Raw genomic sequence first — 14342 nt, forward strand, 5'->3', positions numbered from 1 at the left:
AAATATCTCTACGTATCGGCGAGCTTCGGCGAGCTTTTCGCGGCGCTTTCCGCGTGCCATCGCGAAGATATTTTTCGCGCCGCGAGAACGGAAAGATATCCTCGCGGATTCCGATTCGGCTGCTGCATAGCCGACAAAGTATTTCCGCGCCGGAAATGCTGCGCGCGGCCGAAACCTACCTCTACGTATCGACAACCCGGATGAGTCACGTCAGATTTATGCCGCTCCGGACGTGGCGGGAATTCCGTCGAATTCCAGGATAGAATCGGAACTCCCTTATGACTGCACGCGCGTATCGATACGTGCTTTCGCGAGACAATATCAGTCGTCTGTATCTCCTCGTCTGGCTCTTAGCTTGATCCCAACTGCCGTCTTCGTTTCATTGTTGGGTAACGAGGGAATTGCTGCTTCTTTGGAGTTTCGAATAAAAATATATTAATGCACTTTTATTTATGTTGCAATGACGTTTGATAAATTTATTTATTATCGGGTGTCTAGCCGTTCTTGAAATCCTTCAAATCTTTGAAATGTTCTGGAATTTTGTTTTTTTTTTTTTTAATTCTGGAAATGTACTTAAATTTTTCGCAGATCCTTGATTTTTGCTTCTAAACATTCAGCTAAAAGAGCAATTAAAACTATTCGAGTAAAAATATTTCATCTTACTTTGTAAATAATACAATATTTTTTTATTTAAGAGTCCAAAAATATGTGTTACGCGCATAATTTATTTATAAATTTTAAGCATTTAAATATACGAAAATATTGTATTGAATATTTGTAATGCATATATTAATTTTCATTAACATGCAATTATATCGACTTATAAAGAAAATAAATTTTTCAGTTTTTTGTACATCTTTATTATACTATTGGAAAATTGTGCAAATTTCCTGGGAATGTCCTTAAATTTTATTTTTAAATTTTATTAGACACCCTGTTTAAGTCTTTTACTTTTTTTATATTTAATATTGTATCGTTTTATAAATTTTACATCACTTTAAAATTTTCGAGAATACTTTATTTGCTCATTAATCAATTGTAATAAAAGGAACTCTCTGTTCAAGTATATATATATATATATGTCATTTATCTACTAACTTAATATTTTAACATTAAATATTTAATTTATAATTGAAAAATCTTCAAATTAATGGATTTTCTTAAATTCTTTCCTTCTGCGAATTCCTTCTGAGAGAAAAAGATATTTAACCTTTTCTAAATGTAATTACTTAATCTTTAAGAACAGATTAATTCTCATTGATCTGGTCTGTGCGCGATATACCTACACAGAGAGAACTTTCTCTTAGAATTTACTCTGGAAATCATGGTAATCGTAAGACAATATGGGATTGGAAAAATTTTATAAAAGTTTCTCTGATTAATATATGTGCCACAATAAAAAATATATTAATATCTACCACAATAAGATATAAAATATATTCGATTATTTTTATCATGTACATATTAATATTTTTATCGTGATAAATATTAATAAAAAAAACTCAAAAAATTCTTTCAATATTATTCAATATCTTTCAATATCATTCAATATCTTTCAATATCATATTTTCGCACGATTACCATTTTCAGGATAAATTCTAAAATAAAATTTTCCGTACAATTCTCTTTAGATAATATTAAAATCGAAATTTAAAATTACAATGGATGTGATATTTTATTTCACGTTATTTTGTATTTATAATTTTATTTTAACATACAGTTAAATTCTAATAATGTGATTATATTGAACATTATGTTTTATTAATTATTGTATTTTCGGAGACAGTTTTAAATTGATATCGAAATCTCTCCTGTATTCGCTATATTTCGCCGGTCTTTAAATCGTTCTTTCGATCATTTGTCGATGTGAGTCTCATCGTTGTTGTCGTGTTGAGCGTCGACGAGTTCTCTCAAGTTTCGCAATCAGGTAAATCGTTAACTGCGTCGCTTTTACTCATGCCTCCAAATGTACGCTTCTAGAGGAGTTTGTCTGATCCACAAACGGATATACCAAGCGGTACGTGAATTTAATTAAATTCGAGACGACGCTCGATATACCGACGTTCTCCACCTTCCCGAAATATCGCGGAGCATCGAAACTATCTAGCAAACTGGAATGGAGAGGCATCTATCTCTGCGGAATCCTTACGGATTCATTTACTGATGTGGGATTTGAAATATAACCATTGCCTGAAAATTAATGGCCGGAAGAAATATAATAGGATTTCACAAATAAAGATGCAATTCTCAAATATTTATTTTAATTCTTTAATAATGGCATCCGAGAAGTTAAATCTTATTCATGCTTAAATATAATAATGCAAATAATGAGAAAAATATTTTTTTTTTATAAACAAATTTAGGAAAATTATTTTGAATTATTTTGTCAGATTTATTTTATTTTACGTTTTACTTTGGCATGCATTATATAACTTTATAACATGTTTTTTGACAACATTCCTTCAAGGAGAACTTTATTTGCGCGTGGCTTTTCAGCAGATTGTAAGTCTTTCTGACACGAGATCGCGGTATACGTGAAAATAATTCCATCTCGGTCGCAAAAATCTTTGTAAACAGACTTGCCGTTGGCGTAGGAAACGTGGGTATGCAAATAGAATCCGTCTATGCAATGCACACACCTGCCGCATCTCTTCTCACCGAGATCTTCTCTGGCGAAATGCCTCATGAGAGTCGATCCGCATGACGCTTCGTAACTTCCTCGGTTTTCGTATAATCATACTGCGAACAATGAGCGAACTATGATCTACCAAATTTGCTCGAAAGCGAGATTACGTCGCAGCAAAAATGAGTAACACAAAGCGAACCGACACGTTGACACAGAGAAAAAGAAGACCGTCGTTTTTATCGCCATCGATTTGTCACGAGATGCTATTTTACATTGAAAGTCAATCTAGCGTGCGCGCTGTATTTGTTCATGATAAATTCGAGTCTCTTTACATATAAAATTAAAATAGACATTTAAAATCACAGTATGGAATATAAGTTTATTTCGCGTTATTTTATTTTAGCATATCGTTATTTTGACATTGTAATAATATACTTGAGTATTTTTTAAATTATTTTCGTATTTTACTTATTATATTGTATTTTAAAAATATTCTCTTTTCAAAATCATCTCACGATCTTTCAAGTTTCATTTCAGGCTAAAAATTTTAATTAATTTAAAAAATTTTAATTTATCTGGAATATATTTATAAAGGAACATTACATATTCCATTTTTTTCTTGTGACATTTATCCGATACATTTTAATACATTAAAATGGCAGCGCTATGCGTTTGACTTTTCGTTTACCTTATCGCGATCTTTGTCACTGACATCCACGTCGCGCTGTCTCGTGATTTTGCACAAATTCCTGGTGTATGTGAAGGAGGAGGAGAGAAGGATGTTAGATCACGGATTGCAGTCGCAGCGGTGGCCGGCGGCGGTTCCGGAAATTGCAACTGCAAGCGGACTGGATCGTAAACTCGGGAAACTCGCTGACGCTCTCTCGCGAGCAGAGAGAGAGAGAGAGAGAGAGAGACAGGAGATAAACGAGAGGAGGTCCTACGTGTATTAAGTCCGTCGTAATCTCTTGCAACGTCCTTCACGTCCATCGTAAATCTTAAGTGAATTAAAATGCAGGAACAGCAATGGGAACGGCTGACTCGAAACTCATCGCGTTTACGTCGAGCTATCGATTTCCGATTTCGGAGGCTTATAGTAAGAGAAAAAAAATCGAGATAATTTGCTGAAAAATATCGGTCTACATTTTCCGATGAGGATGATTAAATGAGACGAAAAGTTCTTTCCTTAGAAAATGTAACTCATAACTGAAAAAGATATTTCTCATTTTATTTTCTAAATAATCAATAATATTAATTTTTTTTTAATCACAAAGAAAAAGGAAGTTATATAAAAATTTAATTTGTTTTAATCTGGCTCAAAAGTTTTTAAGATATATTGTATATATATATATATATTTTTATATCTTTCTTAAAGTTTTAAGATTTTAAACCCTTGAATAGAATCTCATCCTAGACCAAAATTGAGGAAAGAAACTGGTGCAAAAGTGCACTAAATGCCTGAGGCACGAGAAAATCGCTTTTAAAGTTCGAGGTCGTGCCGCTGCATCAAATTTCCTGGAAAGTCCCTACGACAAGATGGGTCGAGAAATTTTTGTGAGATGAGCGAGGGAAACAAGTTGGATAGGTCGGCATCCGATTTAATTTTGAGATTCTGCAAGCAAGTCGTTTCAGAGGATGTATCAGCATCGTTCTGATTTTTCACTGACGATTTAATACAGCTTTAATGGCGTTAGCTTCATTTCATTTGACTTTTCTTCATCGCCTGACGCGATCACATTAATTGCGCCGAGAATTTTTTTGACCTAAATATAAAAAATATATCTATAAATATTTTTCTACTTTAGTCGAATATTTAACTAAAATTTAAACAACCTTTGAATTTGATTATAAAAGTTTAATAATTATAAGTTATACATTTTAAAGTAGATATTAAGCATTTTATAGAACTTCCATTAGTAAATATTACAGTTCTTGATGCTGTAGGAAAAATTTTCAGACAAGTCTTTGTAAGTAAGTTTTAGCAGAAAATTTAAAACGTACTATATGTAAATATTTGACGTAAATTATATTACGCAATTTGAGAAATATGTATTTGCGTAATATTTCTCCATCTCGTTTCAAGATTTTACGACTCATATATATGATTTATATACCGAAATAATATATCCAACAAAAAGAGAAAATAAAGTCTATGCAAATGTATATTTGTCTATACGTATTTTTTTGTAAATATAGACAGAGAGTCAGAGAATAATTTGTTTAAAAAATTTAAGGAGATTTAAGGTGATTTTTTCTGAGAAGCGCAGCTTCTCATCTTTGCATCTTGTGCATATATTTTCTGCAATCTCAGGAGAAATAAATAATTCTGAACTAGATGGAATGTAAGGACACTATTATAGCACCTGATCGAAGATGCGTTCTTCAAGACACGAATTGTAGTCACGATTAGACGGTCGATCTGCCCTCTAATCGCCGGATAGCTGTCTCGATTATGGAAGACATTGCACAGTCAGCCTCGTAATAGCTGCTTGCGATGTACCGCAATCAATAGATAATTGGCTCCCGGATGTGTATACGCGTTACATGCAAGGTGATATCTCCCGCGAACATATTAATTCTGGAATCTCTAACGCTCACCTATTAGCATTAATGTACAGTTTTACGCTTAAAGAATCAGATTGCGACAGATGATTCGCGACAGCGGTGCGCGAAAAGAAATTGAAATGTCCTGCGATAAATCGACTGCGGTAATCGCATGCAAATTTTCGCGCTTACGAAAATTGCACCGATAAGTAGCTGCTTTTGCGCGCGAATGACAAAATAACAACTTACTTTTCTAAACAACTGAGTAAGACCTTAATAAGGCGTTTGGCTCTAATTTGCCGTTTAAATTTAAAATTTTAAACCAATAATTAAAGGGATAAATAATTGTTTCGACCAATACTGGCTAGTTAATATTTAATATTTAATGAACCACAATGCTCATTATGTTACCACCGCTCGACAAGATGTTTTATTCGCACAACAATATTCACTGTTTTTAATTTTAAGTATACACTTGAGAAGGATCAAAACCCATGGTCGAAACGTTGTGATTTATTAAATATTAAATATTAACTAACCAGTATTGGTCGACAAAATTATTTATCCCTTTAAAATTTTAAATCTACTTGCGTAATATTTCTCCATCTCGTTTCAAGATTTTACGACTCATATATATGATTTGTATACCGACATAATATATCCAACAAAAAGAGAAAATAAAGTCTATGTATATTTCTCTATACGTATTTTTTTGTAAATACAGACAGAGAGTCAGAGAATAATTTGTTTAAAAAATTTAAGGAGTCTTCCATAAGGATGCTTGTAAATTTTTTAATTTTAGATTAATTTTTGCGTTTTTTTTCGTGCTTGTTACAGGTACGCGGATCGTTCTTATAGGACCCATCCGCGCGGCCTGATCATATACGGTCCGGCAACCGCGGTGCCGAGTTTAACCGGGGGTGGCAATGTATCCTCGACGACGATACTCTCAATACTGGCCAAGGGTCTGTCGAATTCGTCCAGATTCGAGCCTGTGCCAACCAGAAATCTGGTCGGCGGTAGTGGAGCAACGCGAGAACTTCCGGTTGCGAACGCGACTAATAACACGACGATGCCACGATGTCCTCTCATCCCACCGAATCTGGGTAAGTCTGCAAGAATCGATATAGAGATTGCGAGACTTATTATTCTTTCTATTAAAATTATAATCAGAAAAAAAGTCAAAGAAAAAAATTGAATAATATTCTAGGCGAATTAAAAAGTAATACTATATGTACGAACAGTTTGTGTATTTTAATAGCACATCTGTTTTACAGAGAATCTTATTAAAATGCATTTGTAAGATTGAGAGGTTTATCCTCTTTTAAGATTGTACAACTGTCTTAACACGCATTAATGATCGATTTTTAATTTAATTTATTTGATAACTAAAAAAATAATTTATTAATAATTGTTTAATGAACTATTCTCATCATAAAAATAGATTCAAAGAATCTATGTAGTACATGTCTATATATAATATATAAACAAAATTTGACTTGCTTTTCCTGTTTTACAGAGAATCTTATTAAAATGCATTTGTAAGATTGAGAGGTTTATCCTTTTTTAAGACTGTACGACTGTCTTAACCCGCATTAATGATCGATTTTTAATTTAATTTATTTAATAACCAAAAAAAATAATTTATTAATAATTGTTTATAATGAACTATTTTCATTATAAAAATAGATTCAAAGAATCTATGTAGTACATGTCTATATATAATATATAAACAAAATTTGATTTGCTTTTCCTGTTTTACAGAGAATCTTATTAAAATGCATTTGTAAGATTAAGAAGTTTATCCTTTTTTAAGACTGTACAAATGCCTTAACCCACATTAATGATCGATTTTTAATTTAATTTATTTAATAACCAAAAAAAATAATTTATTAATAATTGTTTAATGAACTATTCTCATCATAAAAATAGATTCAAAGAATCTATGTAGTACATGTCTATATATAATATATAAATAGATTCAAAGAATCTATGTAGTACATGTCTATATATAATATATAAACAAAATTTGACTTGCTTTTCCGAATGCATTTCTCGAATCATCCTTGCAACCCTCTGCCCTTTCTGTTCCCAGTTGGACCGGTGGCCGTCAGTAAGTCACCGCCACCGTTGTCTGAGATGGAGAGGTCATTCGTGGAGGTGAAGGCAGGCGGCAGGGGTCGGCCAGCGGATTGCATCGCCAGGCATCGTGTCGCCATAATCATTCCATTCCGCGACCGACCGCAGCATCTGCAGACCCTTCTCTACAATCTGCATCCGATCCTACTGCGCCAGCAGATCGAGTATCAGATCTTCGTGATCGAGCAGGAAGGTAAGTCGATTCGTGAACGTTCGCTCGCCAAACCGTCCATTTCTTCGTTCACCGCAAATGCGTTTCTCATATATATACGGGAAACTGCGGCTTTAACTGCGGTTTCTTCGTGTTATTCATCGCGATAGTCATTCATTCACCATTTTTCCATTTATTCACCAGACAACTCCACAATTATTTTTGCACCTGTATTATTATGTATTTCACAGATCTTTACGCGCGATTTTATTATTTAAATTAAATATATACGTGATTTTTGATAAATCCTCCGGTTATGAATCTCGATGCAATTTGCATTTAAATAAAAGAATCGAAATCTCTAGTTGAATTCATTTCAGCAGACAAAGTCCACAATTATTTTTGCACCTGTATTATTACAGTTTCAGATCTTCACGCACGATTTTATTACGTTATTATTGAAATTAAATTACGTGATTTTATAAAACTTGCGGTTTTATGGATCTCGATGCAATTTGCATTTAAAAAGAATCGAATCGCTAACTTGCACGATTCATTTCGGCGAAACGGTGAATATTTATTCGCGAGCCGACACAACGGACGTTCTATTCTTATGGTATCCTCCAAAGCACACGGTTTGTTTCCGCGGAGCGAATATAAACGTACGATTTTCCCGGGCATCTCTTCTCCGGCACCGTTGGTGCGTGTAAGTCGATACTTTGCTACGATTTATTGCCGTCTAGCGGACGTTCCTCTTGCCCGTGTATTTTCCTGTTTGTCGCTCGGAACGGAGACCCTCCTACCGGAAGTGAAGGAGAATGTCGACGGAGCAGGAGTCGCAAGAGAGGCTGCTTCAAAGTTCTCGTCGTAGAGAACTCTCTAAGCTCCTCTCGACTTAATTTTTAATTAAATTTGTGTAAAGGTCGTATATCTTTCTTTTTTCTCTCTCTCTCCGATATCTATATCTTCTCGAATAATCGATCGACCGAAACAACGTGAGCGCGTTTCCGAGCAAAACGACGCGAAATATAATTCCACCGGTTATTTCTTAATGAAATTTTTGAAGAGCTTTTTTTCTGAATTTTTATTTGGCGTGTCGCGGGTGTAGTTGTTTCTGTCAGTTTATTTAACGACGGTATGTGAGGGTGCACTTCCGCGAAAGCATCTCGCCGACATTGGCCTTACATTGTAATTACATTCCTAAAATCTTAATTACAAAGTCTGTTATGAGCTGCTTCACGAGATATTTTATGACGTGCTCTTAAGCTGATGATTATAAAATACGACTCTTGCAGTAATTTGAGAAAGAGATAAAGGATGCGTGAATAAATATCACGACATAATATGAGCGTGATGTTCTCATTCACGTGAGTGGAAAATCATAAAATATTTTTAAATTCTTCTGTCACTTTTTATATGTAATTATTTATATAATAATATGTATTTAGTAATTTTTATATTGAACACTTGCAATTAATAAATTTGAAAATATTTATAATTAATACGAGAAAATATTGTATTCATTAAATTATTAATGTTTAATAACAAAAATGTATACAATTATAAATTACACCTATATTCTTATAAATAATTTTGAGATGGTACACAAATTTAAATTTGATTTTTGTATCTTAAAGTGATTGATTAAATTATTATTTTGAAGAAAAATTTAAGCAGATTAGCAGATGATATCCTTGGTTGGGATGCAAAATCTATCATTTTCCATTCACTCATCCTAGAAAATGCTATTTATCTTAGATATTAGAAAGCTGTGAGAGAGAAAGAGAGAAGAGAGGAGCAGGCTCGCAATTTATCTTCATTAAAATTGCGAAACGCTTGAGTAAGTTTGTTTACTTACTGCATATGCGGATGTCAAAATATGACTATGATTAATTCTCTTGTTATTTCATGCAACGCTTCTGCACACTTTCGGTACACGCATGATGCTCAATGAATTTACATGCAAGAGGAAAGCTTTGCATGTTATAAACAAAATTATTTCTGAATAGTTAACATCTAATTTGTTATTAAAATTAATTCTAGTACGTCGACGTCGTCTATTTTCCGCATATTTCAGTAAAAATTAAAAATAAATCATTTCTTTTCTAGAAACTAATAATTAATATTAATTTAAATGTAATTAATACGTTTTGATAATTAATCGGTGTATTGAAGAGACTTTGGGGGATATCTTATATTGATATTCACATTTCACGTCGCTTGTTGCAATTAAATTTAGCATCGATTTCATATTTGATACTGTCCTTTGTTGCTGTACAACGATCTCCAATTATTTTAACAGAGCCAATATTACTTCCGATATTCATTTCGTTGTATACTATATATTCGAAACGTTCCTCGAAAATGTCGGTGCAATTTAATATGGTTTCCGTTGGAAAGTTTTAATACGGAATTTCTGATGGAATCCTAAATCCGATTTCATTCACATTTCTCCGCTTGGTGTGCAAGCGGATATGGATAAAGAAGAGACGGCTGTTTCGCCATTTTTTAGCACGATTAAACGTTCTACGACGGAAAATGTCGAATAAAAATGTATAATTGCGTTGATATTATAGTAAGAGAAAATACAATTACGTCAAATTTAATATTAAATATTCCTTTATGTCTATATTATTTTTAAAAAATTTTTGTTTATATTATCTATAGTTGAAATATTTTTCTTTTATTGATTTTTGTTTTATTGATCGCGTATGAAAAACGGTAACTTTCGCGAATATATCTTGAATGTACGCAACAGTTCGTTGCGAATAAAGGATTAATAGGCAAAGTCTTTCATTCGATTCATCGAAGTTATTTCAATTGGTTCGCTATTATGTTGTAATGGCGTTAATTTACAACAGATCGCTGGGCAATGAATTTTCGCGATAATTTAACGAAGACGATATTTCACCGCGCCGGTACGATTAATTACGGCGAAACAGCAACAATTTATTCTCGCCGTTGCCGCGCGCGAGCTGGAGAAAATGCGCCGAACTGTTATTCACTGTCAAGCTGCTTTGCCCGAAGACCTCGCGTAAGTCAGGCTTAAGTGCTATCTAATCCTGGACTTTGCTCGACCAACTGTCGTTTTCCCGCGTTTTCCGCAATGCAGTAATATCGAGGACAAAATCGTAGATTCACAAGTGCATTCGTATATACGTATGCAGGAAAATTCATTCAGCCCTTAATCTAGAAATTTATATAATAAAGTATATTACATAGATATTTTTGCCAGTTTAATCAATTGAAGATTTCAGTGCAAGAATGATCTAAGTTTTACTTTTAAAAAAATAATGCAAAAAAATCTTCCTGTAAGAATAGCAGAGAAAAATTGCCGGATGAAAGTGCGGCAAGATTTGTTGGTAATGAAAAAGTATAGTTCTCATATCTATAATATAGCACAATAAAGCATTGCTATTATTTACTTTTCTTAGAATGAATTTTACCTACATACATCATACTGACAAGTATTTCAAGATTGTCTTAGTTTTTCAAAAATATGGAAATAAAAGAATATCGAGTCATTTTAATATCACGACATGCGCAAATTTCAATTTTTATCAATATACTTTTTTAATTCTACAATTAGACAAGTAAATTTGCAAGGAGCGCTAAAGTCTTTCAAAATAATTTTCTATATAATATAAGATTATAACATCAGTTATATCAGTTATTATTCGCTTTATTACGTATATGCATGCTACCTCTCGTAAGTACAATTGCATAATTGCACCAGAAAACGAACCGGACGATGGATCTTGATTATCGTATACGCAATCCACATGTGGCACGAATACCGTAACTATCTGTATACCAATGTGCAAAGTCACGATCATTCGTCAAGTCAAGCTTAAAGATGCATAATCCAACCACTTATTCATCAAGATAACGATGCATTGATGTATAAAAAGATTAGCTAACTAATGAATAGAAATTTTTAATCTCTTACATATAAAAATATAAAGATGTATAATTCCATATTAAAAATAACAAAAATGACAATATAATAAAATAATATAAAATTGCACTTTTTATGTATATAAAATATTTCATGAAATATTCTCTCTTTTTCTGCATCGATAAAATTTTTAAATAAATTTTTTCATATTGCATATAAGATGCATAATCCAACCATTTATTCATCAAAATAACGATGCATTGATGTATAAAAAAATTAGCTAACTAATGAATAGAAATTTTTAATCTCTTACATATAAAAATATGAAGATGTATAATTCCATATTAAAAATAACAAAAATGACAATATAATAAAATAATATAAAATTGCACTTTTCATGTATATAAAATATTTCATGAAATATTTTCTCTTTTCCTGCTTCGATAAAATTTTTGAATAAAATTTTTCATATTTTTAAAATTATTCAAAATTGCTTTTGTTCGTATGAAACTCGAGTGTCGAAGGTTTATTGATATTGTGTGCGCATGCGCTCTCGAATTGACGCAGTTTTAATTGTCTCAAATGAGTCGGACACGGTCGCGCTTGGCCGCAATTTAGAAATTCAAATTTCGAAATCTCTCTCTCTCTCTTTTACGTTCGTCTCTTCTCCACGCTTCGGCTCGGGATTAAAGCGGAGTCAGCCACTGAATACTTCGCTTTTGCATAATTAGTGCCGCGCTGAATATTTATCGGATCGACTCGCGCAGGGGCCATCGAGAGGATCAACGGCGAAGTCGCGACAGTCGTTTCCAGTAAGCCCGATCGAACGACTACGGGCCGATCAGGAAATTAGATTCATGGCGTACTTCCCTCTGGCCCGAACAAAATCAATTCCTCGATACTGGATAAGAGTATTCGGGAAGGATGTCGCAGAGACGAGAGACGTTTCCATCGGAAGTGTTAATCTCTCGTGTATTTTCTCGATATTACATTTCCCATTTGAATTTTTGACCCAGATACATAAAGATAAAATATCCTTGAATAATATTAAAGTAGATAATAATTCAATGATAATATTGTATTTGATAATGACGAAATAATCATAAAAAATTGAATAAATAAGATATTTCATCTGGGTTGATATTAACTTTGGATAGATCGATCTGGACAGATAAAACAATAGGTATTATATCGTTAGGAAAAATTTCTGTTAAATTGAACAGATATCACAAACGATCCACAGAAATTTTTGTGTTAATTTAACATAAAATGGATATGTCAAATCATCATTTGTATGAAACACAAAATACTGTGTTACATAGTTTTAATCTAAAAGTTAATTTAAAAAATATGTTAATTTCAGATTTTCATATTTCAGATTAACACTTATATTATAAAATAACAAAAATCAACATTTTTTCTCTAACTTTTATTAGATAAATCTTGTCGCTAATATATATATAAGACAGAACATATTTATTGTATAAAATTAAAAAATAGATGCACATTGTGTTATTTTTACATCTTTTTTCAATTGTTTGAATAATTTAACATTCAAGTTCAATTAACACAACTGCAATATGTTAAATTAACACATGAATGCGTTAAATATTTGACACAAAAAATTTTTTGACAAGAAAACACTAATTTTCTTACTGTGTACATAGAATAATCAGTCATCATCCGATATCACGAATATCATAGTTCTGCGAAATATAAGGAAAGGAGACAGGATCTTCTTCGTGAATATCTGCTACCGGAAAAGAGATGATATTCTTAAGATACGCGTTTCTCTCGGACACAAACATAATTAGTTGCACCTGTCGCTGCTCCAGGCATTCTCTCGCTCGATACAGAATCCGCCTGTTAATATTGCTCGGCTAGAACTGTCGGAAACATGGAACATACATTTATTCGAGAGAGAGAGAGACTCTTATTATCGTAACTATCGGGACCCTTATTATCGTATACAATCATTAACAGGGACATGTCCGTCCGGCCTTCGATACCAAGGAAATCCGCTTATTCTCTCTGTCGTTCGCGAAGAGGTGTTCGTTAAGCTCTATAGTTACAATCAGGAATGCAATCGACTGTCTTTTTGCGTGGACGAAATGGTGGGAAAGTACAGACAGCGACAATTCCCAGGCATCAAAACTCGTCTTAGACAATCTATCTTGCGACAAAAAATTCGCGATAGAATTCTATTTATAATTTTGCGGAATTGTATGGAAAACATTTTAAGAAATAAAACATATATTTATGCAAAATGCATATATATCTATGTATTTTAAGTTATACAAAATTAGATGACACGCGTATATGCACTCGTCAAAATAATTAAGGGATAAAAAAATTGTCCAAAAAATAAGCACATTTTAAATAGCTGTAACTTTGTTTCGAAAAATCATAATTTAAATTTTAAAAAAAGATTTTGAAGCTTGAAATCTACTTTTGAAAGGTCATAGCTTTTTTTTTATTGGCTTCAATTCTGATATTCTTTACATACAGAAAAGACGAACATAACAAATTCTCATTTTTCGAAACTAAGTTACAGCTATCTAAAATTTGCTTATATTTTGGACAACTTTTTTTGATCCCTTAATTATTCTGAGGAGTGTATATTAAAATATGGGACGTAAAATTATAAATGAATATCTTTTTAGAAATTTGTCAAGAATTATAAATCGTCTAAAATAGGTTTCAGGTGATAGAAAGTTGTCTCTTCAATCAAATGATAAATAAATTCATGAATAATTAATATCACTATTTTGGGAAGTTTATATTTCGTCATCATTACGAAAATTAAAATTTTTCGAGCTAAATATATATATGTACATAATAACGCGGAACAGAGCAAAGTACGACGAGATATTTCAAAAATTTAAGTATATACCAGAGATACAAGACAGACGTTCTTTCACACTTTGAATAAGCGTGACAGCGCATATCATTATATCGCAGACACAATTCTTTCAGACGAATAA

General features: G+C 32.6%; 1 protein-coding gene across 3 annotated transcripts in view; it reads left to right on the forward strand.

The window, feature by feature from the left end:
* Positions 1-14342, forward strand: part of LOC114929941 (beta-1,4-N-acetylgalactosaminyltransferase bre-4) — a 109396-nt gene that overhangs the window by 85946 nt on the left and 9108 nt on the right. For all 3 annotated transcript variants that reach the window (XM_029301670.2, XM_029301662.2, XM_029301678.2), the window contains exons 4-5: positions 6008-6276; positions 7266-7502. In XM_029301670.2, coding sequence (XP_029157503.1) covers positions 6008-6276; positions 7266-7502 — 506 coding nt within the window. The remainder of the gene's footprint in view (positions 1-6007; positions 6277-7265; positions 7503-14342) is intronic.

Source organism: Nylanderia fulva, unplaced genomic scaffold (genome assembly GCF_048542155.1).
Source record: "Nylanderia fulva isolate GAGA-0341 unplaced genomic scaffold, ASM4854215v1 Scaffold38, whole genome shotgun sequence".
Lineage (NCBI taxonomy): Eukaryota > Metazoa > Arthropoda > Insecta > Hymenoptera > Formicidae > Nylanderia > Nylanderia fulva.